Below are 25,712 nucleotides of genomic sequence, written 5' to 3'. Positions count from 1 at the left end.
GCTCTTTTCCTGGTTCTGGCTGGTTTTGGGGACGCCTTTGGCATGGGACGTTCCCCAGGGACCAAATTGAGACGTAAACTTATCCTTTGCCATTTATTCCCTCAGGATAGCCTTCTTGCCAGAGTTAAAGATGCCATCTCCGGTTGGCATCAACGAAGCCGGTGATGGCTATCAAGATGGAAACGGGATGGCGGTACTGCTTGACCAATTGAACAGAACACAGCGAGTGTGTCTCCGATACCATTATGAGGAGTACAATACGACTGGAAAACGCAATCTTCTAAACTCGAGAGCGTATTGATCACCGCATCCTGGCATCCAATCTTCACAGAGTTGTCCTCACCTCGCGCCCGAACCAATCGTCCCTCTTGCAACACTGAGTCAAAACGAAATAAGCACCGAATCAACCTACGGGTCGACTGATACATAAATTCCCCTCTTCACCATGGGTGACCAAAGCAACACGGGTCTCGATGTCGTCCTGGGCTGCGTGCTTGGCCTAGGCTGTCTCTCTGTGGCGGGCTGCATCATCTGGGGCCTTGCTAGATGTTTCAAGCTTTGCAATGGTGCAGTGGCTCAAGATGAGGAGGCCAATCAACCATCCAAAGCCACGGATACACAAGCGGCAGAGTCTTACCGGACCACCAACGATCCTGCCTCCGAGGCAGCTCAGCCGGTCAGCCTCCCGATGCGACTGGCCCGTTTTGCCAACGACTTCATCGCATATAATCAACGACAGTATTGATTTCAGCCCCTTCCACAGGGATAGAACCGATACATGGTGCGACGGGTGGACTCGATAGTGGCCAGGTTGGCCAAGCAGCATTCCAACTCACAATCCCAATGCACCTTTATGGTCGAGAGCTACCAAGAACCATCATCTATGGGTCCATGAGCAACATTTCAGTCACCTTCAACTCACGCCGCCTGGGTCACCGAGGAAACTATGGATAGAAGCCAGGCCACTGCTTAGACAAGAGTGCCGAGACAATATTCTTTAGGGGCCAACAACTCATGGTGGGCAGAGGCTATTGCTTAGGTGGCCGGGTGATGGATTGGAACGGTATCGGTGCATGGTCACCACTGAGAAGTAGGAACAAGAAGTCTCAACAGATCATCTGAGAGTGTATTGGTTCACTGCTGTTTTCAATCCATGCTTAAATTGTGATATGATCCTGGTCTTTACCGTCTTTTTCTCCAGGCGAAACTTATTTTTGGGACTTATCGATGTGCACGCAAAAACGCCTCCCATTGCGAGAAAGATGTTCCATCGCTATAATTCAAGCATCTGAAGTCGCTACTTTGCCAAACGACGGCGTTAGTTGTTCAGATGTGAATCTCATTAATCATATTACTGGACTCTTAGCTACCATCTCTATTTAAGAGATGCGTAACGTAAATGTTTGAACGCTACAGATGAGAAGATAAAAGCAATGCACCAAGTTGAAAAGACAGACGTCTAGGCTAAACAATGCTTCACCGCCCCGCGATCACACGCTACTTGGACCGGCCAATGACCCTTTCCTGTCCACTGATGCCATTGGTATGCTATCCTGTCGAGAACGAAGGTGTTCGAACGTTCCCTCCGTAGCCGATTCGGCGTTCCCTCTCCGGCTGAAACCAATGGCAGGATTTCCGATGACTAGACAGAATACCGCAACAACCATGACCCTGCATTGAATGTTAGTGTTGACCCTTGGCACACTACCCAAGCTCACGGGCGGTAACGTACGAGGACTCGAGACCGATAAACAGCGGTTCGTTGCGGAACATCTCGCTGAAGTAGCCCTCTTTCAACTCCTCGATGCGATACGAGCAGCGAACGAGAATCAGGAGTGAGGAGAGGAACAGAAACGCAACGAACGTCTGCATGCGTTTCGTCATCCGCTGCCGGGCTTCGGGTTTCCGCGCGCATGTGATCAAGTAGTCTGCAAACAGGGCACAGAAGGCCACCAGGCACACGACCTGGAAAATGAGACCGGCCAACGAAACATTTACGCCTTTCTGCACCTGCGCCTTGTTGTTCCCGACGGTGGATAGCGCTCCGCCTGTCGCCTGAAGAACAAGGGAGACGATGTCGCATGGGATGAAGATGTGGTAGAACAGGCTAGGGTGGAACCGGGAGATCGAGCGGTCGACATTGATGATCCTGTTATGCCAGAAGATTTAGTCCATGAACCCCAAACTTGGACAATGGGAGCGTAACCCAACATCAGACTTACACCTTGGACAGCGTGACGTAAATAGCCGCGCAGAAAAAGACCGGGGCGACGGCAATGCAGACTGGAAGGAGGGTTAGACGGAGGGATTCAAGATGTTGAGTCCGAAAACCGGCTTACTGATTTGTAGCAGGAAACCTCCAAACGAAAACGGGTTGTCGTGCAAGATAAGTCTCCCGACATAGCCAATGATTTCCAAGAGGCAGCCGCCTAGCATGCTCGCCATGAACCCCCAGTTCCTCGACCGCAGTCCCTGAAAGGTGTGGATGATCATCGCCAAAGCGAAGAGGCCGATGAAGGTTCCATTGACCGGGATCGAGGGCTGGTAGCGCAGGAGACTGGCCTCCAGCGGGCACACCTCGAGGGTGCAGTTGGCCTTCGGGCCGAAAGACTTGTACCCGTTCGGCAGCTGGGTTGCAGACATGGCGTATAGAGTGTCCGGGATGTATGGGCTTTTAGCTTTTTGTAGGTGGTTTTTGATGGGAGTCAGTGGTTCTGGGCAAAAACGTTGAGATACGGGGCCCCGTGAAGTCTTTTAATCGTAGAAAGACTCCCGTGAACGGCGAGAAAGGAGGGGGGGGGGGGGGGGGGGGGGGAGGGGGCGGTCCGCATGCGGCAACCAGCCAGCCAAGCGATCGTCGGCCGTAAACGAAGGAGATAAGCCATGATACGATCCGTCCAGAATCAGTTGCAGAGGAGATAGTGTCTGTTTTCGAGACAAGGAGAACATCACTCAATAGTTGCAACGTTCCGGGTTGGTCCAAGGCGAGTCTGGATGTAAGTCGTACGCTCCGAATTGCAACATGAAGAACGAAAGGCTCGGCATCTCTCTCAGGAATAGCACTTGTTTTGATCCAAAATATGTGGATCGAGCCATCAGTGATGGGCGTGGCCCTTTCGCGGCCGTAAACCATTCCGCGTTGGGCTGTGGATGGTCTCGTCATCGGACAAGCGCCCGCCACGCCATGTGGTTCTGTTGATGTCCGGCATCTGTGGTTGAACGGCTGGCCCGATCGACAGTCCCGACAGTTCGGGCCCTAGTTTAATCACGTTTGATTGAGATCTAGCGCAGACTCAGAGAAGTGACGAATCCGCTGCTAGGATTCGACCATGTTGTTTTTGGCTGGAACTACGAAGCGACGCAGGTGGTTCCATCATGTGAAAGCACCGTAACAGCCCCCCCAACACAAAGAAACGCTTCCCGGCATCTCAAGCTACTTCCGTCCATACCAAGAGTTTCTGGAACGTCGGATTTTTGTTGTCGGGGCCACGTCACATTCGAAGCCATGCCTCGTGGGATTCCGTCCTTGAAAGAGAGCAGGGCGTTTCTGGCGCCCGTCGAGAACGAATATCGATCGCTCGGCCAATAATCTTCAGCAGAAGCCTCGGGGTCGATACCGAGAGCACCTCAGCGAATGAGAGTAGTATGCAGAATCTTGGTGGTAGAGACATGTCTCTCGTTTTGCGCCGTCGAGAAACCTGGCATCTTGGCGGCCAAGATGCTTGTGCTCACTGTCCCCAAGAAGGCTTGGCTTGGCCTGATCAACATACAAAGCTTGACTACTTTGCGCAAATTCGATAAGTTAGTTGTGCAGTCTTGCCGAAACTAGATTACGGCACTTTAGATGGCTGTAACTACAATTGTGCTTTTCAATCTGGACACATCTGTGTGGTCCACAGATTGACGAGCCACATCCTATTCCAGAACCAACAGTCTTTAAGGTTAACAAAGGTTGGCTCACGAACACGGCGACGATATCAAGCCCGGCGAGGAACGAACATTATGAATGACTCCTGAGCAAATTTTGCGTTGTTCTGAATCCTGATACTGACCCAGGTTCAAGGAGGCACCTGGAACTGACAGCTGATAGTCATGTGTGATTGGAAAGTGGTCAATTCCGTTTATTGTGTTGAAGAGGGGTTTTTCAATTTCCAAGAAACGTTCATCGTAGAGATAAAAATTGTAAAAATCATAGGAAATAGAAAAAACTCTATGGAGTTTTGTCGAATTCTACCCATCAACCAGCGTACAACACTCTTCTCAGGGGATTTCTGTAGAAGCCTTCAACTGAGAATATGTGCACGTGACTCGCCACGTGATTGAAAAGCGTGAAAGGGCCTCTTTTCGTCACGGCAGTCTACCGAGTGAAGGTATCCACTGTTAGTAGCTGTTAAGATCATAGAGGGCTCCGGCCCACCGCACTATCATTTCTCACCATCAGCCCACGCGAGCTGAATTTCACCATCATGGCCGTCTCTCTAGACGCAGGGCCATCGATTACCGTTCACGGGGACGCCAGTACATCTCGACGGTCTGGACGTGTCCGGAAACCGACCGCAAAGGTCAGAGTGGTTGAGCAAGTCAGCTACCAAGACAATGCGGAGCTTAAAGACGAGATCAACAAGCTCTCAAACCTCGTCCAGGATCTCCTACGACGGGACGCCGAAAGGGCACAGTTCCTGAAAGACTGTTTGATGAAGATCGAATCCTTGGAGAAAGAGCTTCAGGAAGAGAAGCAGCGTTCAGACCGGCACCAACGCGGTCTAGCAAGGTCCATGCATGCTGCTAGCACAGGACCCAGCGAATCCGCCCTGAGTTTCCAAGGGCATCCCTTACACACAGCCCAGAACCAGCCGCCCCAAGTTCGGTCCTACGCGATGGTGGCGAGCCAGCCGCTTACCAGAAAACTGCATGAACCAACGCCAGCAAAACAAGCCGCAAACCGGGCGGCTTCAAAAGACCTTCGCATCTTCGCACGTCTGCCACCTGAAAGCCCGCTCCGCAACGAGAGAGCCTACGACATCTACGCGTTCGTTCGTGAAAAGCTAAGTCCCCAAGCCCGAGAAGCCCTCAAGGGGATCGACCATGTCAAGACAGGATTAGCACTCCTACCATCGTCAGCAGATGGGGCAAAAGTCCTGCTAGAGAACAGAGAACAGATTGCTGCCCTTCTCCAGGCACAGGCGGTCGAGCAGCGCGACACCTGGATCCGGGCCTATATCGCAAACGTCCCTTACACCAGACACTGCCTGCTCACCAACACTGAGCTGGAAATCACGACCGAGGAGCTCCTTGAAGAGATCCAGGCCACGACGAAACTCAAGCCCGAAAAAGCATACTTTTCCAGAAAAGACGAAGCCGAAAGGCTAGGCACGGTGACAGCCTGGTTCAAGGCGGAAGCCGTAAGGCAACTACCAAGGCGCCTCCGTTTGATGGGGGCCAGCGTTTTCGTCAACCTGCAGTTTCCGAAGGAGAAGAGGTCTCCCCAATGCCACCGCTGCGGCGGCTTTCACAACGAACGAACGTGTACCAGAAGGAAGAGATGCCTCAAGTGCAGCTCTCCTTCCCACACGACCGAACAACACCGGGCACCTTGCGGCGGCACTGAGGGTTACGATGGCTGTGACTGCCCCTTTAAGTGTACGTCGTGTAACGGGCCCCATGCCGCCTTTGACGTGACTTGCCCTATCAGACCAAAAGTGGTGAGGGGCGTAGTCCAGAGGAGGAACAAGGCACAGCTACGGGCCATCCGAGCCGAGGGAGAGAGATCATGGAGATTTGCGACCCAGCAGTCGCATCAACAATCCCGAGAAAGAGGAGAAGAGATGGACTGCAACCAAGCTAATGAGGGACATCAGGAGAATGCGGCCCTCTAAAGTCCTGCAGATCATGCAGGCGAACGTGGCCAGACGACCACTCGCACACGAAACGGCACTGAATCTAGCCTACGCGGCCCATGTCGACATACTGCTACTACAAGAGCCCGCTATCCGCTCGGAAGAGAGAAGGCTCACAAGATGCCACCCGGGTTTCGAGATTTTCACCCCAGTGGACAACTGGGTTGAAGACAGACCCAGGGTGCTCACCTACCTCCGCAGAGGAACGGGACTACGGGGCGTACAAACACGCCCGCTGCCCAGCCCATCCACAGACCTGCTCTTCCTACAACTCCTGGCGGGAAAGCGGAAAGTTCTCACAGTCATCAACGTGTACAACGCCCCTTGTGGCTCGCTGCGACCAGGCCAAGCGATTAGGGATATCATAACAGCCTGGCAACCCGGACACCAGGAACGTGTGTTGGTCGCGGGGGATTTCAACCTCCATCATTGGACCTGGCAACCCGAGGCGACCAGCTCCTCGGACGCTGATGACCTGGTGGAATGGACAGAAACCGTTGGCCTTGTCCTCCTGTCGCCGATAGGTGAAGCCACACATAAGGACGGCAACACGTTAGACCTATGCTGGGCGTCCGGCAGCCTCCACGGGGCATCCACCAGCATAGAAACGTCCCTACACACAACGTCAGACCACGAAAGCCTGCTGACCCGGGTCCCCTTGGCCCTAACCGATCCGGTCGACCCAACCCCGGGGAGGTTCCGGCTTGACACGATGGACGAGAAGCTCTTCCTCGACATCCTTCAGCGAAATATACATCCCATGCGCCATACTGCAAGCAACGCAAGAGACCCACAGGCTCTGGACATGCTAGCACAGCAGCTCACAGATTGCCTTGTAGAAGCGCTTACGGCTTCTACAAGGCGTGCGCTTGGCAGAGGACCTGGGAGACCATACTGGGACGAGAACTGCAGGCGAAAACACCGAGCCTACACGACCAAGAGAGCAACTGTGGCAAGACTCTGCGCCTTGGGAATAGATTGTCAATGGGAGCGAAACGAGGAGGACGCTCTGAAACAGGACTTTCTCCATCAGCTGCGGCGCTCTAAGGACACGTACTGGAGAGGAAAGATCGCCGCAGCCTCCACTGGCAAAGACGTGTTTGAAATGGTCGGGTGGCAGAAGGCTAAGGGATCCTTCCAGACCCCTCCACTCCGGGATGGGAGCAATCCAACCGCGCTCATCTCACAGCCGAAGGAGAAGCGGGATCTGTTCGCCCGCGTCCTCCTCAGAAATGCTGCTATCTCCACGGACATACCAGCAGAGAGCCCAGGACCTCGCCTGGAAGCCAATCTTCCTTTCCCGCATGTTACAAAAGACGAGGTACAAACGTCAATCTTCTCTGCGAGAAGCACCACCCCCGGGTCCGACGGAATCACAACGGCCGTCCTCAAGACAGCGTGGCCCGTTATCGAGGATATCGTCTTCCGGCTCTACAGCGGATGCGTATGCGAGGGCTGGCATCCCACCTGTTTCAAAGAAGCTATCCTAGTCATCCTGCCTAAGCCGGGCAAGAGAGACAGGGCGCTCCCGCGCTCGTATAGACCAATCGCGCTGTTGTCTGTGCTCGGAAAAGGCTTGGAGAGACTTGTCGCAAGAAGGCTTGCCTGGATCACAGTCAAGTTCCGGGTACTGCACGACCAACAGTTCGGGGCCCTCCCCCTCCGCTCGTGTAGCGACCTCATCGCCGCGGCCATCCACGATATCGAGTGTGCCTGGCAAAGAGGTCTTGTCACCTCTATGCTTACGCTCGACATCAGAGGGGCCTTCGACGCTGTGCTGCCAGGGAGGCTGATCCGACGCCTCCGATGCCAAGGATGGCCGGAGAACCTCGTGCGGTGGGTCTCGAGTTTCGTCCTCGGGAGAAGAGCAAGAATAAGACTAGACGGAGAGATGGGGGACGTCTTCGACCTTGAGTGTGGGCTACCACAGGGCTCGCCCGTGTCCCCCATCCTCTTCATGCTTTACATCGAACCCTTATTCAAGCTGGGCACTGTTCATCCAGGCAGGAAGCGGTCTCGATTTGGCTACGCCGACGACATTGCCATCATGGCAAGCTCAACCTCACTAGAGGACAATTGTGCTCTGCTAGCGAAAGAATGGGAAGAAGCCCAAGAATGGGGGGCGTTAGAGGGCATCACTTTCGACACCGATAAATCCGAGCTCATCCACTTCACCAAGAGACCAAAAAATACAAACCCGCCAATAACCGTCAGACTGTTGGACGGGAGACAGCACACAGTTCAGGCCGTCAATCAAGGGGCCTCACTACGGTGGCTTGGGGTCCACTTCGACCGGAGACTCACTTTCAAGAACCATGTGAAAGGCCACTGCGCCAAAGCATGCCAAGTGGTCAACGGACTACGGGGACTAGGGAACACCGCCTGGGGCGCGCCGGCACACCTGCTGCGCCGTGCTATTGCCTCCTGCGTATTGCCCATTCAGTACTATGCATCAGAGGCATGGTGGCCGGGCAGGAATCGGATCAAGAATGGGCACATCGCCTCGAACGGGGTCAACGGCCTACTCAACCAACTTGATATTACGCAGGCCAAGGCTATTCGAGCTGCACTTCCTGTGTATAGAACGACGCCTGTACTGATCCTACAGCGTGAAGCTGCCCTGCCCCCAGCAGAGGTGATGCTAGATGCGAAGCTCCATAAAGCCTCTGTAAGGATCCATCGCCTTGACGATCGACACCCCCTCCGAACGAGGCTCGGAGACAGGCCCGGACCGGACTCAAGACTGCGGCGAATGGCAAGCCTTATCGAGAGAAATGCCGAATACATCGACCCGCTAGAGCTACCGCCTTGGGAGCGCTCAGCCGACTGGCACACAGCCCTGAGCATGGTCGGCTATGAACCAAGGAAGACCAAGGATGAACTGGCCACCGCCTTTACAGGTAGACTGGGAACATTCTCAAAGCGGGACATTGTTGTCTATACTGACGGTTCCCTAATGGTGGACGGTAGCAGAACCGCCGCCGGAGCAGGCTGGGTTGGGTACCAGGCCACACGGCAGATCTTCCGAGGATCAGAGCCGCTCGGCCACCAGACGGAGGTCTTTGACGCAGAAGCGCAAGCCGCTTTCCGGGGCCTACTGGAAGCCATGAGGTCTCCCACGGCGCGGATGGCAGACAATGTTCACATCTGCCTCGATAACCTCGCAGTCGCAGCCAGACTCGTCACCCGGAGCCCAGGAAGCAGCCAGGCTAGGTTTAGGGCCTTTAGTGAGCTCTCCGCCTCTTGGGCACAGAGAGGACGGACAAGCTGGACGATGCCTGGCAGGGTATACATTTGGTGGTGCCCTGGACACACGGGAATAGCTGGAAACGAGGAAGCAGACGCTCTTGCCAAGGAGGCCTGCAGACAAACCCCAGAATCACAGCCACAGCCTACATTGGCGCACCTGAAGCGGGAGTCCAGAGCAGCCGATCTGCAGGCTTTCGCTAGGAGATGGCCGTCAATCTGCCCTCGGCAGTATGCCGACCTTGGGATAAGTCCTCATCCCAAGCCCCCCGAACTTCGCCTTCCTCGGCATCTGCTAGGAAGGCTATATGCGGCAAGATCGCATCATGGAGACTTTGCAGCGTACCACGAGAGATTTGCCCACCAAGACGCACTACTTCACTGCAGTTGCGGAAGACGCAAAACCCCAGTACACTTCTACTTCTGCAAGCGTGGCCGTAAGGCCACCCCGCGGCATCTCCGCCGACGTATGGCGAAGGCAAGCATAGATTTTCTGCTAGGTACTACGCAGGGAGCTTCTCTTCTGTGCGAATGGATGGAGGCGACCAATTTCTTTTCCGAAATCTGCCCGAGTCATTGACCAGGAACGTTAGGTGAAGACGGCAGCCTGTAAAATAGTTTAGATTAGGATAGACCATGTCGGTACCGCCCGGCACGTCCCTTTTACTCTGGACGTTAAATACATCATCATCATCATCAGCAGTCTACCGAGTTGACTTTGTGGTCGTTTCCACCACTCACCCCTGTTGCTGGCTTACCGCTCACCATCAACCTCTCACGCTCTCTGGCGATGAGCTCATTCAGGGCCCGATCTCGGTCAGAAGCAGGATGGTTCCTCGCCGGCCTCAGCTCCTCGTTCCCCGACCTCGGGGCTGACGAGGGCAACCTCTCGGAGCTCCGGTTCTGCGATGCGGACCTGAAGCCGGGGTGCAAGGTCTTCCACGTGCCCAAGTCGGACAGCACGCAGAGCACCGAGGTGCTGATGGCCCCCGACGTCCTGAACTACGCCGAGCTGGAAGGGGATCTAAAGGAGCAGGTTCTTGTCTTTAGATACAAGGGCAAGTTTCACGCCGTCGATCATGTAAGTCTTATCGGTCGATGCTGAAAGCTTGAACGCCAATCTTGGAACATGCAGATGTTGACCCAACCCTCGTCAGAAATGCCCACACTCCTCATATCCTTTATCGCATGGCACCCCGTTCGACATTGAGGATTTCGGCATGGTCTTGAGTGCGGGCCTGACCTGCCCGAAGCATGGGTGGTCGTTTGACCTCTTCTCTGGGATGGCAGACCGCGCGAGGTACAAGCTGGGTGTTTGGGAGGTCCAGTTGCGGGACATCGCAGAGACGGGGGGATCCAAAGCTGCGACGGCAAACGCGGACCAGGAGGTGTGGGTGAGAAGAAAGCAGAAAATAGGTTAGAATCGATGGGAAACGGATAGAAAGCTCTGAATCACTTCTGTGGAAAGTCAGTATAGACACCAATGTTTGACCCGCTGGTAGCCAATAGTTTCCCACCCTTCTGTAATCATCATGGTCAAATAGTTCGACAAGAATCTTGAAGTCGACTTCTCACGAAGGTCAGACCACTTGCTTCCGAAAAGTCCAGGCTCTAGGAGCGTTAGAGAAGCCACCAAACTAGGGGAAATGAGCTTAACGGGGTGAACCGGGGTGGGATGGGCTTGGAAGGCCAGCTTTCGGGACGGTGTCTGCATCTGTTCGGACTTTCAGTCATCTAAGCCACCGAGTAGTTATCTTGCTGCCAGATGTTGGCGAATGAGAGAACTACTGCTATAGAGTATGGGTCCTACTCCATTAAATGCAGGGTGGACAGAGTAATAAAGCTTGACGGCGGCTGCTTGAGAGACGCCTACAGCGGTGAAGTTTTGGAGTCGGATGGCCTGGTCATGTCGCGCCGCAATGCTCTCGGCAATCATGTCCTCCGGTGCCGTCATTTCAACGTCTTGGTCGGGGGTGAGATTGGCACCGACGCGGAGGAGGCGATGCTATCAGTGGCTGCAAGTGCCAGGTGCGCCTCGTCGACCACAACCAAGTCGAGCTTGAAGTTGCTGGCAAGCTTTTCCACGAGGGACTTCCACTGGGGGTGGCCGAGGCGCTCAGGGCTGACGATGATGACCGACGTCGTGTTCTGCACAGAATCCTCTCAGTCGGATTCCTAGATCCTAGCCGTGACTTGGCTTCGGCGGAACCTCTCCATTATTTCAGCCTAGAGGGCTTTCAAGGGGATGACGAGGATCGTCGTTCCGGTAGGGGCCATCTTAGGGGGCAGAAGAAAAGCGACGCTCTTTCCGGTGCCAGTACTAGCGACGTAGATGGTGTCACCGTTGCCAGACGCAACAGACTAGATGGCTTGCTCTTAGTGTGGGCGCAACTTGGGCTTGGCCGTCTGTATGATGGCCTGGAGAGGTTCTGCAGTCGGAGGGCCTGGTCGCGTCGCGCCGCAATGCTATCCGCGATCATGTCATTGGGGGCAGTCATCTCAATGTCTTGATCAGGTGTAAGATTAGCACTAACGCAGAGCAGGCAATGCCACTGCGCGCTAGTATGCGCAAATGCGTAGTATACGTGAACCTTGCCTGCGCCTGTCACGAACTCACGCGCGTAGCAGTTCAGGGCCACTGCTGTTGTGTGTCCGGCCTGTCGATCAAGGGAGTCATCTTCCAAGGAACTTCCTCATAAACCCGATGGCGACGTAGCGGTAGTTGGCGATGTTGATCTCTTGGCCGAGGGCTTTGAAGGAGGATAGCTTGAGCGCAGACCGCAGCTTCTCTAATGCCTAGTGAAGTAGTGCAGGCGTCTTAAGGTTTGAGGGCAGGACCCAGTAGTGCTGATCTTTGTCGTCTTCGTCAAGGTCCTTGCGGTTTTCGGCATTGGATACTAGTGGGTGAGCAAAAGATGGGTGAAGCGCATAGTAATACTTGATGTCGTATTCCTAAGTGGTAAGCTGGAATGGTCAGAAGCGGCAAAGACACAGTTATACGTCAAGATAATAGCAGCTTGAACAGCTTCACTGTGCGGCTGCATTAGATGAACAAGAATCTGACTCTGACAGCCTAAGAGTTGATTCTGAACTATAGCCTGTGGCGCTGGAACTACCAAGGGAACCAGTGATGGGTCGCTCTTGGAAATCCTAGCTTCTTGGAAATCCTAGCTTCTTGAAGAGAAAAAGTGTCAGAAGCCAAGGGTGGGAGAGATGCTTCTCATCCTATACTAGAACACGATGCCGTCACATGACAACAGGAAGGCACCCGTTCTTGATTCTCCACCAAGGCAACGCTCGATATCGGTGGGATATGATACAACATGGCCACTGCCATCCATCACAGGGTAGCGACCCGGCAATAGTGAAATCTCGTCTCCAGCGGCCAGAGGCCCGCGTCAACCTTCCACAAGCTGTCGAGGGGCTCACCAAACCCTCGGTTATTTACATCTCAAAGCCCCGAACGGGATCTTTTGGCGAACCTATTTTTGGGGTCGTGCCAGGGGTTCGACACGATGATCGTTTCAGGCTATCCGCGCGCCGGCAACCAGTCAGAGGGGGGGCCGAAAAAGCCCACGGCAATCCAGGCAGCTGAGGTGGCAAGATGTGTGGATTTGGAAGATCTGAAGGCTACTGGTTTGCTTTCTGGTTTCGAAAATGAACATTCAGACCAATGGCTTGACAATGAGGCATCAGGCTGGGTTGATCATTATTGTTTGTTATTATCTGAACAGCGTTGTACACAATTCCTCCGTGGGTAATCTCCTCGCTTGGTATTCACATAGAAAAAGAAAAAGTCTCTGGTATCAAATGAGTGCTAGGTGTCATCTCTTGTTCGCTCTGGTGTGTTGAAGAGAAAGGAAAATCGGACGGCTCATCATCCCATCCTCCACGAGGTGCGTCGAGGGTTGATCCCAGCTCGGGCAAATGTCGCCCGAGTTTTCGTCACAGCAACGAGCGCCACCAATGATGGTTTGCAGGCTTTTCGTGAACCGAATGGCGAAGCCGATCACCTCGCCCCGAACCCTTCTCTCTTGGTGGGCTCAGACTCCGCTCTCATCCCGGATACCTCATCTCGGGGACGAAGCGCCCGTCTGCGCCCCTCTCCGCCCTCGGCAGCCCGCCCGGCTGCGGTGGGAAATAGTAGCTGTCCGGGTTGTACGGCTGGAACCCGATGTTGATAGACTCCCGGTACGGGCCCTGTCCGACTTCCTGGTACATGTCGTATGTCGAGACCGGGTAGGGTGCCCTGGTAGACTGCGTCGCCGGCCGGCGCTGCGACGTGCTAATCCGCAGCGGCGCAGGCATGACGGGCTCGTTGATGGACTTCTCGTAGTAAAAGCTCTCGGCCTGCATGTTCCGCGCGTTAAAATTCCCAGCGGCGGCGGCGGCGGCGGCGACATCGGGAACGGACGGTGGTGCCGCAGCCACGGCCACGGCCACGGCAGTAGGCGGGTTGGGCTGTGAGGTCATGGTGTTCCTCTCTGTCCTGAACTGGGCCACCATCTGCTCCTCCATCTCCCTTGTCGTGCGGTTCGCGATCTTTGTCTGTCTGAAGGTGGCGACGATGGCCTGCTCCACCTCGCGCGTGTTGCGCTTGGGTTGTCGAAGTATGGCGGACTCTCGCGGGAAGAAGGCGTTGCCGCCGCCGTCTGGGTTCTGACCCATGTTCGTGGCCACGGCGGCAACCTTCTTCTTTCTCTTATAGCGCTTGACGCCAAAGATGGTCGCGCCGATGAGGAGCGCGACAATAGCTGCGCCCTTTTGGTTAGATTGTTTTGACCTTGGCAGGATGCAGCGACTTACCGACGACGGTGAATGCTATTCCGATGGCGAAACCGCGGTCTGTTCCCTCCGCTGGAGCGGGCGTTGCGGAGATTGGGCCGTTGGTCGCCTCGACTTGTGAGTTGGGTGGGAGAAGTCCAGGCCGAGGGGTCCCAGAGCCCGCATTCTCCACGGTCGGGGGCGGTAGGTTCGTCGAAGGGGTTTCGGCGGCCGGCGGTGTCGGAGGTTGCTCGGCAGGAGGAGAAGGCGGAGTCGGCGGCGGCGGAGGGGTTGAAGGCTGGCTGGCGGGTGGAGGATTCTGGGGTTCGGCGACGGGAGGATTCGATGGCGTTGCAGCAGGTGGTGGTTGTTGAGGCTGTCTCGCAGGTGCTTCTTGAGGGGGAGGAGGCGGAGGAGCAGGCGGCTGCGGGGGGTTCAGGGGAGCCGGGGCGCCCGGCACGAGAGTGATGAACCCTCTTGCCGGAGGGATGCTCGCGGGTAAGTCTGACGGGCGGGAGGGATTCAAGACGGCGGCCGGTCGCTCTGCTGGTGATTGTGGTTCCGGAGATCCTTGAGCTGCGGGTGGGGGAAGTGAAGAGGCGGCCGGTGGTGGTTGCACGCCCGGAGGTGGCGCCGGCGTTGCGGCCGGAGGTGGCGGGGGGACGGCCGGGGGCGGCTGCTCTTGTTCGGAGTCGCTCGAGTCTGCTTGTTGTCCGGGCGGCGCGGCGTCGGACTCGCTTTCGGAGGATGCGCCGGCTGGGCCCTCTGCATCCGACTCACTTTCGGCTTCTTGGCCGTTGGCACCTTCGGCCTCGTCCTCTTTCTCCTCTTCCTCCTCTTCCTCCTCTTCTTCTTCTTGACCGGCGGGCTCTGCTTCTTCTCCTTCTTCTTCTTCTTCTTCTTCTTCCTCCTCTTCCTCTTGATCACCGCCGCCCTCCTCCTGTTCTCCGTCTGCCTCTCCGTCTTCTTCTTCCTCTGCGGGCGGCGCTGCTGGCGGTGCCGGTTCTTGTCTGCGGACTAGGTTGTGACGAGGCCTGCCAGGAAATTTGGCTCCTAGTCTTCTTCTACGTTGCCTACCGAAATTGTCAGCACGGTTTAATCGCGTTTGACCGTCACTAGATGCCGCACATACCTCAGATTTGACCAAGTAGCGGTGCCCTCCATGGTGGCTTCGACCAACACCCTCCGCCGATGAGTCTGCAGGAAAGGACGAATTAAGATGCCGGATGTGTTTAAAAAGTGAAAACAAACAGCAAAGCTACGTTTCTAGAAGAAAGCAACAGGAACAAAAACAGGTCGCCAGCGCCTTATGGGAGAGAAAGGAAACAAGAGCCCGCTCGATGCTCGACTGAGAGCGGATCAGGAATAGAAAGGGAAATAAATGTCCGTCAGTGGAAACCATGGGGTGGGAGACGCTCTCAGTTATCAATCTCATCGCGTCGATCATCAAGCCTAGCACATGGACAGATTCGGAATCAAGCCCATGTTCAATGTGTGTCTCCCACATCAAACGCGTCCCAAAATTCACACCAGCAAGGGGTGTTTGAGCGTGTCTCTGCAGTAAGCTTGCGGACGGCTCGCAAAATCAGCAAACTGGATGCGGGGATCACTCTGTCAGAGCGTACTATGTACACTACTACCAACCGTACCAGGCTCCGGAGACGTACCGGCGTTCCCTTCCAGCAGCCGGAAATCATCTCCAGGGCACCACCGGAGGCACTCTCAGCTGCAGTCGATAGGGGAGAGGATGAAGCCCCCCCCAAGTCGGAGGGAGGGTTTCAAAACGGACCCCGGCCCGCTGTCACTCTGGTCAACCCGCATTGCCGCACCAAAGCCCTCGTCCGTGTTTGACGCGCTTCTTGGCGGCTTGGCCCGGAGGCGCTTCTTCGACACCCTGAAACCTGCAAAAATGCGACCTGGCTCTGGTTGTTGTTGTTTTTTTGGCAGCGAGTGGCCACGAATAGATACAAGAGGGTGTTAGTTTCTGACATTTGGGCTCTTTTCCGTCGCAGGGAAACTCGCGACCCCCACTTGGTCGCTTCCAAGGCGGAAGAGACGTTTGGAAACAAAGACCTTGTCCGAGTCTACAATTACTTTTATTTTAGATGGTTTTTGTAGGTATTTTCTGGCTCCCAGCGCTGGCCAGTGTTCTTGTGCCGTTCTCTCATCGTTGTGATGCTCTCCGCGTCGTTCAGTACCACGTTCAACCCCGTATTAGATCGCCTGGACACGCATAAAGAAAGCCGAGAGCATGACTGCCGGTTTTGACACAAACTGGAGCCGTCCACTTCATCGCTCAATCTGCTCGGCCATGGTCAAGTCGTGATCGCCGCAAGGGAACCTCTGGTTCCAACTGCCGTGATCAATACCGTCAACTCTTACCGACGCGGAGCGCAAAAAAAAAAAAAGACTAGCCGCCTCTCGACTCGGGGATCTCTTCCTCTAGCCCCATCATCAGCCATTCGCCCCCCTTCGTGGTGATGCGTGGTCGTATCCGGGGTAGTGTTGGTTCATCCGCGTTCCACCACGGGGTTGGCGATGAAACCGAAAGTGCATGGGCACCTTGCACACATCTTTTTTACAAGCTCCTCACCTGATAATGACGTTCTGGTTTCTTCTCACACGCGGCCATTCTGCGAGACATGGACCATTAATAACGTCTATTAATACGGCAAGGCTGTCTTTGCCTGCCATGCCCTCCGCCTAAACGTGGCGTGCCTGATGCGCGGTGCGTCCACCACCGGCTCGACTAACCTCTCGGCTGCAGTGCCCTCCGGACTATTTGTGTTCATGCCGCTCTGGGCATTTTTTATATCTGTAAATGGAGATCATGACCGCCGATTCCCATCCACGGCCTCTAAACCCGGGGGTCCATCAAAATGGACAAACTGAATCTCGGGATCCCTGTGTGCACCTTTTCCCATATCATGCAAATGGTTATCTATTTCAACTTGAAGCCAAGCTTATCAGCATGTCTCGTTCCCGTCTCAAAAGGTCCCAAACTCGGCGAACCAGTCGCGATCCCCATATTCCTGTCGGGCTCAATGAAGCCTCGCTTTCTTAGTGTGTTGTTGCTGAGAGATGCATGGCGACGATTCTGTGCACTCAGGATTATCGCAGCAATCATTAACCACATATTTTACTATGGATCTGGGTGGTGTATTTTGTTTTGAGGAATTGAAAACAGACCAGTTGAAAACTTGGTCACTCTTCCTGACTTAGTATGCCGACGTGACTACTGGCCACTGAATACTTAGACTTGAATCTAATTACGAAGATATCGTATACCGAGATATGACCAGGGAAATGGGGGGCGGGGGGCAGTCGTTAACCACAAACTCTGTTGTGATTATCACTAAGGATTCGAGGGTGTCGATGGTTATCTCAAAGAATCACCGAGTGGATCGCTTGTTGGGTAACGAGCAAGTTGCAGTCTCACAGATCGTTCATAAGGCTGGCTACCTATAGACCATGGCTTTCTTGAGCAACAGTTCCCCAACCATGTCCTCTGATGAACGAGTGAATAAATCAGGAGAATTCGAAAAACGGAGACTTCAGCTTCTGATGATCCAAAAGCAGCTGAAGCATTCTCAGTCACGCACGGCAGATGCGACTCACTGGAGGGTACGAACATAGGAAACGCCCAGCACGCTCGAGTCAACACGCAAAGACAACCGAGTAAAGAGTGGCTACCATCATTCTGACAGGGGGACGCCCAGTCACCACCAGACCAGATCAGCACCTGCTGCTGATCCAGTGTCCTTGGACCGAGACGCAATCACAGCTGCTGCTCGCCACGTCAGGATCGATTCCTCGCCATTTTCACGGACGAATCGTCAAGAGGCATTTGGCAATCAGAGGACCCAGAGGCCCTCAGGGTTCTCAGGGGTCTTTTTGACGCTGGACACTTCTTCCATGACTTGGTGAACCTTCTTTTCCTCATCTGGCGAGGCGTTCCCGGGAGGCAGGGCCCGTTTTGAGGTCATTTCAGCCAATTACACGGCGGCCGATGGTGATGACAGGCCCCGTCTTCAACCAGCCAATCCCGTGTTGTATCGCCGGGGGCCCATCACCAGAACCCGGATGGCCCGTCGTGCAAGACATCACCGCCATGAGATGATCCAAAGGCCGGGATGGTTGCAGGTGGAAGTGAACACCTTGATGGCAGACAGACTGTCGAAGTAAAGGAAGCAGCTTCATGGCAGGCTGTACACATTGTATAAATATCCAAATCGCCGAGGAATCAAGAGCGTGCCCAACTTGTCCCCGAACCACCACTCCTCGATTTTGGAAGCAGATACACCCACATATAAACTTCGTCAAAGATGGGCAAGAAACTCACAGGATCCTCGGCAAAGTCCAAGTCGGGAGGCGTCGTGGTCCCGGCGAACACCGCCCAAAAGCCCAGCGATGCGCCGCCTAAGCTGACCCGTAGCGACTCTGGCGTCGACGTCACGAAAGATGCCGAAGCCAAGCCACTCCCCGTGACCCTCCTCTCCGGGTTTCTGGTATGTAGACAGACGACGTGGGAAGAATGTGACACCAACCAACAGGACTGACACATCTGCACAGGGGAGCGGCAAGACGACGTTGCTGCAACACATTCTCAAGAGCGACCACGGTCTTCGGATCGCCGTCATCGTCAACGATATCGGGGCGTATGTTGTTGATCACCCCCATAGAGACTTCAAATCATGTTCAAAAACAGCTAACCTTGCGTGCCATCCACAGTGTCAACGTCGACGCCTCCCTCATCAAGAAGAGCCACCGGCTGACCAAGACGGAAGAAAAGGTCATCGCCCTGCAGAACGGCTGCATCTGCTGCACCCTCCGCGGTGACCTGCTGGAGGAGCTGGTCAACCTCTCGGAGCTCCACGAGTTCGACTACGTCATCATCGAGAGCAGCGGCATCAGCGAGCCCGAGCAGGTCGCCGAGACGTTCGACGCCCGGCTGGCCGAGCAGATGGCCGCCCTGGGCGAGGGACCCGAGGGGCTGGACGAAAACACCATGAAGCTGCTCAAGAGACTGTGAGAAACCCAGGACGACTCCGAAAGAAACCCCCCCTCCCCCGTCTCTCGCATCGGCCTTTTTTGCTAACGGTGTGATTTTCCATCAGAGCCGACGCTGGTGGCGTCGACAAGTTCGCCCGCCTCGATACCACAGTCACCGTCATCGACGCCTTCACCATCTTCAACGACTTCCACACGAGCGATCTGCTATCTTCCCGGCGCGACGACGTCGTGCCAGAAGATGAGCGGACGGTGTCGGACCTCATGGTCGACCAGGTCGAGTTCGCGGATGTCATCGTCCTCAACAAGATCGACATGGTGGGTTGACGCGCGCTGAGAATGGTTTCGCGGCCAGCCGAGAGACTTGATCTAATCGCATATAGGTCTCAAAAGCCAACCGCGCCCGCGTCCTCGACCTGATCAAGAAGCTCAACCCACGGGCCAAGGTCCTCGAGGCCAGCTACAGCAAGATCGACGTCAAGGAGATTGTCAACACAAACACATTTGACCTCAAGGTCGCGCAGTCGGGCGTCGGCTGGCTCCAGGACTTGCACGCCATGACGGTGCGCGAGGTGAGTCTTTCGACAGTAGTTCAGCCCTTGGCGGAGTACAAGTGACTGACGGTTCGTCCTCGCAGGTCAACGGCCGTAAGGCCATCACTCCCAAGCCCGAGACTGAAGAGTACAACGTGCGCAACTTCGTCTACACAAGGACACGACCCTTTCACCCCCGACGTCTGTGGTCTCTCCTCTACGACAAGTTCATCCTGCAGATGGAGGCGCCCGAGGACGACGAGGACGCCATGGACGAAGACGAGGACGACGCTGACATGAGCGACGCCGACGGCTCCGACGAGGAAGAAGAGGACGACGAAGACGAAGAAGAGGAGCTGGACGACGACATGGAAGACCCCCTCGAGCCGCCAGAAAACGACGTGATCCTCGCCAACAAGACAGCCCACCCGCTCTTCAACCGCCTCTTCCGGTCCAAGGGCGAGTTCTTCCTCGCGACGCGGCCGCACCGCGCGGGCGACTGGTCGCAGGCCGGCGCGATGCTCACCATGACGGGCGGCCGTCCGTGGTTCTGCACGCTCCCGCCCGAGGACTACCTCACGGGCGACGCCGAGGTGGACGCGCTGGTGGCGCACGACGTCGAGAAGGGCGGCGAGTGGGGCGACCGCCGGCAGGAGCTGGTCTTCATCGGCGAGAACCTCGACGTCGGGGGTCTCGAGGCCGCGCTGGACGCGTGTCTGCTCGACGACGCGGAGTGGAAGCGGTGGGGGAAGGTGATGCGGAACAGGAGGTGGGATGACGAGAAGAAGAGGGACAAGCTGCAAGACTTGTTCGACGACGGGTTCCCGGACTGGGCGGAGGAGGACCACGGGGACCACGAGGGACATGACCATGCGTGACCATGGGTGATGGGGATGATTTCCGAGGCATAGATAAAAGGCTAGACTTGGCCAACAAAAAGTTGTTCTGTCGACGACATAGAATGGATGATTCATACCAGCTTCGCACCCAAGTCTCTTTATTCCATGCCTGTGTAGAGGCTGTGTACTGCAGCGCAAAATAGCATTTGGAATGGAAAAGTCTGGTAACTCGGAATCAGACTTTCTCTTGACTCAAAAAAAGCAGCTCCTCAGCGAACCAGGTTACAAAATTCAGGTCATCGATGCGACATCACGTGGTAGGAACAGGCATATTTATGGAATGATTCTCATATTTCAAACATGAGGACGAACCCGTAGAAGGGGCCCGTCCGACATCCGATCGCATCTTACATCCAGTGTCTTCAAAGTCATACGTATGTACAAGAATAATGGGGTTTGAGGAGGCGAGGGGTCACCAAGTGGTATCTCACCGACTCGGGTTCAACAACACAGCCTTCCTCATCTATGATCTCCCTTTTCCCCTTCGTAATGCATCCCAGCCAAGAGAGCGCGCGACGCTTAGAAGGCGGCGCGGGCGACGCGGCGGCGCATGGAGCGGGCGCGGCGGCGGGCAGCAGACTTCTCGCAGTCGTCCTCAACATCGTTGCTGGGGGTGGCCTCGTTGCCGGAGACCGGGGTGGCCGGGGCGGTGCTGTTGCCGCCGTTGTAGTCGGGGATGCCGGCGGAGGGGGCGGGGGCCGGGTTGGTGACGGGGGTAGTGGGGGTGGTCGGGGTGGTGGCGCCGTCGCTGCCGGTGCAGTCACCGTCGGAGGTCTGGCCGAGCAGGTTGGCGGTGTGGTCCTCGCAGGCGTTGGGCCAGGTGGCGGGGCCGGGGGGCGTGTAGCTCGTGGGGGCAGGGTAGTAGATGTTGATGAGCAGGCCGGGCTCCTCGCCGGTGTAGGCGCCGGGGAACTTGACGGTGGGCTCGGGGGTGCCGGAGGCGGCGCCGGTGACGGAGATCTGAGCGCAGGCGATGTAGAACTGGGCGCCGCCCTTGGAGCCGGCACCGTGGAGGCCGACGTGCTCGGCGCGGAGGAGGTACTCGCCAGTGGGCACCTCCTTGGGCAGGGTGAAGGTGAAGTTGTGGATGCCGGCGTTGCCGACGTAGCTGCCCCACTGGAGGCCGGCGTCGGTGATGTCCGAGGTGGTCAGCTCGTAGATCTTGAACCAGTCGCCGTCGCCCTTGTAGGAGTTGACGGCCGAGGGGGCCTTGGACAGGTAGACGGCGAGGGGGCCCGGGTGGCCCATGTCGTTCTCGACGATGAAGCCGAGCTCGTCACCGGCGTTGACGGCCTTGGTCTCGGTCTTGGCGAGGACGTCGTCGTCGTTGCCGCCCTTGTTGCAGACGATGCCCTCGGAGAGGACGTCCTCGACGGGGGAGTTGGAGTTCTTGGCCTCGCGGACGAACTGGTAACGCTCGGTCTGCTCTCCGTTGACGATGAGGGTAGGGAAGACGTAGTGGGCCATGGCCTGGGGCACGATGGCCGCGGCGGCGAGGAAAGCGAAAGAGCGCATCTTGTGTATTTTTTGTTTTGGTGAAGACCGGGTTGTTGTTGGTTTTTTTGTGTTATGGAAAGATTGGACGGGAAGAAAACTGAAGCGTTGATTTTCCACCAGGGAATGAATGAAAGTGAAGTTTCAAAAAGAAGAAAGAATGAAAGTTGTCTGTACGATGACAAAAGACACAGAGATGGTTGAGAACGAAGAATGAAGAGGGAAACGAAACTCCAAAAGGCGAGGAGGAACAGGTTGTCTTATATCCCAAGAGTTGCGTTTCCCACGCCCCCTGGAAAGATATCCCAAAGGAGAGGAGAGGGGGGTGGACCGTTAGCCATCAGCCGCCATGCCAAGTTCCTCACGAGATTTCACAACCCCCACATCGCTGCAATCTTTCTTCTTCCATCGATACACAACGGTGTAGGCATGCATCATGGGCGCGGCGAAAAGGGGGCGCCAGTGGTGGTTGAGAGGAGAGCATGGGTCGGGGGCCGTAAAACCCGGCCTTCTCACTCAACCTTGGTAATGAGAAAGCGAGAGAAAGAGAGAGAGAAAAGAGACTTACAGCCATAACCAACCGTTGAATCTTGTTTGAAACATTGGACCGACCGCAGGCACAGCCAGCATCCATTACCATCCAAACACGGTCCCTCGCCGCCGGGGGGTTGTCCAGTCGTTGATTGGGTTGACATGGGCGAACCGGGGGACGACGGGGTCGCAACTAGAGTGAGTTGACGACATCAGCCCCCCTGGGAGGACATGGGAGGTCGACCCTCCTCGAAATACAGTCGCCAAGCTTGGCTCATGCGCCGATTCCTACATGATCCTGTTCATCTAAACTTCCCACCTCGCTTGCAGCGGCGTCCCCTGTCGAGTCTAGAGTCGTCCCTCCGAATCGGTCGCTTGTAGATTATCCAGTATCCACAGAGAGCCACTCATCCGGACTAGGCGCTGGGGGAGAATTTCTTTCTTGGTGCTGTTGGGGTTGGTCTCTCTCTCTGTCCACGGACTAGGCTGTTCGGGTTCCTGAATCCTGCATCCTGCATGGGCAGCGCGATAGAAACGGCCTTTTTCGTGTCTGACCGTTGCAGGCGTCAATTTCGGGCGACATGCCCGGTTTTGCTTGTCAATCCCTGGTCTTCGGTAATCAGGTGCGGGGGGGAATATTGCCATGAATTGACCAATATTGAATATTTTGGTTCGTTGACGTTCGTATCCGATACATGCCTTGACCAAAAACAACCCCCAATCTCTGAGAGACCCTTTACCAGCTGGCCAAGACCACTGCAGAGCCGTTTCCCCAGAGTCCAATCAGTCTAACTTTGGTCTCACAAGAGATCCCGCGATAGAGGCCATGCCGCGGCGAACTCTGTTCTCTGGTCTGGTTCCTGATCGACGCGCCCGTGGTGGTATTCGACAGTGTTGCATTCACCTGAAACATGGGTCAGGGGGCACAGCAAACGAGAAGAAAAGAAGAAGAAGAGGAGAAAGGGGAAAAAAACCCGCTGGCGCCGAACTCCCCCCCCTGCCGCTGATCACTTTACACGGGACGAAATATCCACGCAGATAGAGAACCGAGTCCACTCGCATCACGGCGCTTGGGTGCCCCCTTCGGCCCATGCAGCCGAGAGCTGGTTGGAGCCAAGACTTGCATGACTGCACGAATAACTTTGTTCCTCTGCTGAGTGCTGAAGTCCTTCTTCTCGCCTTACTTGCAGTGTGGGATGGCCGAGGAGCGAGACCCGGCATCAACCTTGACGCGGCGCCATCACCAGCACGGCGCAGCTTACTGATGGAACATTTGCCAATGCCCCCAAATGGGCGAAAAAATAGAGTGTCTTTGTTTAAGTCCCGCTCTGCCGAGATATCATAGCAGCCCTTACTATGAATTTAGATCATACAGTCTACTCTAAGCACGAGCGTCACTCAACTCCACGCCGGAGCCGCTTCTCCTCCACCTCCTACTCTTCCTCTCATCACCATCTCCCAAAGACACCGGTGGCCCTGTCCGATGGAAAACAAGGCCAGCCCCATTGAAGACTATCTGTTTAATATCGGCCTCCATGGGCCATGGCCGAGCCGGAGGGATGGTTGAAGCTGGGACTGCCATCCAAGCCCAGCCGCTCGGTCCTGCTCCGTCGTTGTGCCTCCCATCATCCGGTGTAAAGAGTCTTCCCGCATCCGCCGAACCCTGGCCATCTGGCTGAGAGGGGCAAAGATGTTGCAACTAACCGCGGGAACCCTCTCCTCTCCTCCCTCCCCCTTCTCGACCTGCGTCCCCTTGCCAGGCGCGCGCTTCTTTGCAACTTATCTACTGCGCGCGCCCAGCCTGGGCGGCGAGTGCGGTTGACGATCCTACTTTCACCTCTCCGTGCGGTTGGGGCTGATTTGTCGTGCGTTTGTCTCAGCTTCATTGACGAGCGACGATCAGCGGTGTGCCCGCGTGACGGGGGAGGGGGGGGGGGGGGGGGGGGACCGGCCTTTCAGCGTTTGCACTATCGCTTTCGTACTCGTCGTTGGCAACGATTTGGGGCTCTTTAGCCAGAACTCAACTTCCTCCGTTCATCATCGGTCCTTTCTTGCCGCCGCCGCCAAGAAATAGTGTGCAATGTCGTCAGAATGGGTTCCGCGGATTCCTGATCGCAGTCATTTCCTCAAGTTCCGATGCATCCATCGGTTTTCCGGCGGTGTATTAGGGTTCAGATGGAGACTCATGAGCAGCAATGGCCCCGATGGCTGTTTTGATTCCTCGACGAACGTTCCCCGCCCGCCCCCTTACGAGTCAGACATGTTAAGTCTTCTGGACGGAACGATCAATTTAGAGGAGCGTCTGCCTCGCTCGCCTCCGTGCTCACTCATTGCCATCCTGTTCATGTTCGCTTGTTCTGCCCAGCGACTTCTCTGCCGGCGCTCATCCAGTTCGTGCGACCCCGAGGCGAACGATCCTGTCTTCGCAGAGTTTTCTTCGAGGCCTTTCTTCGAGGCTTTTCGTCCCAGCTGTTTGACTTTGAGCTTTGGGGTGGGCAAAGAAGCGACAGAGATATCGACGGTCTTAGAAAGTACCAACTACTCATAACCACAACCATATGGTTTACACCAGAGACAGTTCGCTCTGGTTATCAAGTACTTGGGACGCCAATGACGCTTCCCCCTCCATCATTCCGTCGTTCCACTATTTGGAACTAGGACATGAAGCGTTCTAGTCAAGTTCCACACATGATGGTGACAGCCGGAAAGCTTGGGCATCAAAGAGTGGTCAATTCACAACCATTCCAATGGTTGTGATAGACTCTTGATTCGCACCAGTTATGCCATGCAGTTCACTGACGCTTAACTCCCTGAGATATCTGGTTTGTTCCAGACCTCTACTGCAGAAATGTCAATGATTCGTGCGCTCGCTGCGTTTTGTCCAATGCCCTTGTATCCAGATTGAGTCTCACTTTTGTTACTTATTTCTCACCCAACGGGGGCACGCAACAATCTCTGGGCCTGGCCACGACTGGCCTTTTGCAAAGTTATTACAAAGGCCTCAGAGCAATGTCCATGAAGATGGCGTCCAACGAAGAAGCGTGTTATTGACTGGGGAAAGCCTCTTGCTGTGTCTTCCTCGCCCTACGTTGAGTCTTGCGTCTGACTTGTCGCAATTGCGTCGTTCTCATAATCCCAGGGGCATCACGCATGTCATCGAAAGTGGACACTTCTAACCGTTCGAGCTCAACTCCAGGCCCGCTGTGTACCATGCAGTTATAGCTGTTTCATAGAGATGTTTTTGAAGAGACTCTAGAGACAGTTGCCACATGCTATGGATCATGACGGGGAGTTTTAACAGCACTTCAATGTGACCCGGCTAAAGAGGTCGTCAACCA

At 55.5% G+C, this 25,712-nt stretch overlaps 5 protein-coding genes across 5 annotated transcripts; 2 read left to right on the top strand and 3 right to left on the bottom strand.

The window, feature by feature from the left end:
- Window positions 1-1,490: 1,490 nt before the first annotated feature.
- Window positions 1,491-3,163, bottom strand: CDEST_03771 (Putative RTA-like protein; the record flags this gene model as incomplete). Its single annotated transcript, XM_062919930.1, has 5 exons — window positions 1,491-1,671; window positions 1,733-2,149; window positions 2,223-2,283; window positions 2,340-2,751; window positions 2,840-3,163. 5 exons carry the CDS (start codon window positions 3,161-3,163, stop codon window positions 1,491-1,493), a joined length of 1,395 nt encoding a protein of 464 aa, XP_062775981.1.
- A 6,770-nt stretch (window positions 3,164-9,933) lies between these two features.
- On the top strand, window positions 9,934-10,564 carry CDEST_03770 (Putative rieske [2Fe-2S] iron-sulfur domain, rieske [2Fe-2S] iron-sulfur domain superfamily; the record flags this gene model as incomplete). The annotated part of the gene is made up of 2 exons (XM_062919929.1): window positions 9,934-10,224; window positions 10,301-10,564. The coding sequence occupies 2 exons, from the start codon at window positions 9,934-9,936 to the stop codon at window positions 10,562-10,564; spliced, it is 555 nt and encodes a 184-aa protein (XP_062775980.1).
- A 2,635-nt stretch (window positions 10,565-13,199) lies between these two features.
- Window positions 13,200-15,071, bottom strand: CDEST_03769 (uncharacterized protein; the record flags this gene model as incomplete). Its single annotated transcript, XM_062919928.1, has 3 exons — window positions 13,200-13,897; window positions 13,950-14,980; window positions 15,040-15,071. The coding sequence occupies 3 exons, from the start codon at window positions 15,069-15,071 to the stop codon at window positions 13,200-13,202; spliced, it is 1,761 nt and encodes a 586-aa protein (XP_062775979.1).
- A 3,060-nt stretch (window positions 15,072-18,131) lies between these two features.
- Window positions 18,132-20,434, top strand: CDEST_03768 (Putative cobW/HypB/UreG, nucleotide-binding domain, Zinc chaperone CobW-like protein). Its single transcript, XM_062919927.1, has 6 exons — window positions 18,132-18,415; window positions 18,480-18,565; window positions 18,639-18,935; window positions 19,025-19,235; window positions 19,301-19,489; window positions 19,555-20,434. Exons 1-6 carry the CDS (start codon window positions 18,233-18,235, stop codon window positions 20,326-20,328), a joined length of 1,740 nt encoding a protein of 579 aa, XP_062775978.1. The 5' UTR covers window positions 18,132-18,232; the 3' UTR covers window positions 20,329-20,434.
- Window positions 20,435-20,621: 187 nt separating this feature from the next.
- Window positions 20,622-22,075, bottom strand: CDEST_03767 (Putative auxiliary Activity family 9). The gene has a single exon (XM_062919926.1). The coding sequence runs from the start codon at window positions 21,862-21,864 to the stop codon at window positions 20,869-20,871; it is 996 nt and encodes a 331-aa protein (XP_062775977.1). The 5' UTR covers window positions 21,865-22,075; the 3' UTR covers window positions 20,622-20,868.
- Between the last annotated feature and the right edge of the window lie 3,637 nt (window positions 22,076-25,712).

This window comes from Colletotrichum destructivum, chromosome 2 (genome assembly GCF_034447905.1).
Source record: "Colletotrichum destructivum chromosome 2, complete sequence".
Taxonomy (NCBI): domain Eukaryota; kingdom Fungi; phylum Ascomycota; class Sordariomycetes; order Glomerellales; family Glomerellaceae; genus Colletotrichum; species Colletotrichum destructivum.
This window is presented reverse-complemented; position numbering and strand designations above follow the sequence as displayed.

Excerpts from the sequence above, each read along its gene's own strand:
- CDEST_03768 (XM_062919927.1), top strand. The coding sequence starts at position 18,233 with ATGGGCAAGAAACTCACAGGATCCTCGGCAAAGTCCAAGTCGGGAGGC. Across the intron at positions 18,936-19,024 it reads ATGAAGCTGCTCAAGAGACT|AGCCGACGCTGGTGGCGTCG; the intron begins GTGAGAAACCCA and ends ATTTTCCATCAG. Across the intron at positions 19,236-19,300 it reads TCCTCAACAAGATCGACATG|GTCTCAAAAGCCAACCGCGC; the intron begins GTGGGTTGACGC and ends AATCGCATATAG.
- CDEST_03767 (XM_062919926.1), bottom strand. The coding sequence starts at position 21,864 with ATGCGCTCTTTCGCTTTCCTCGCCGCCGCGGCCATCGTGCCCCAGGCC.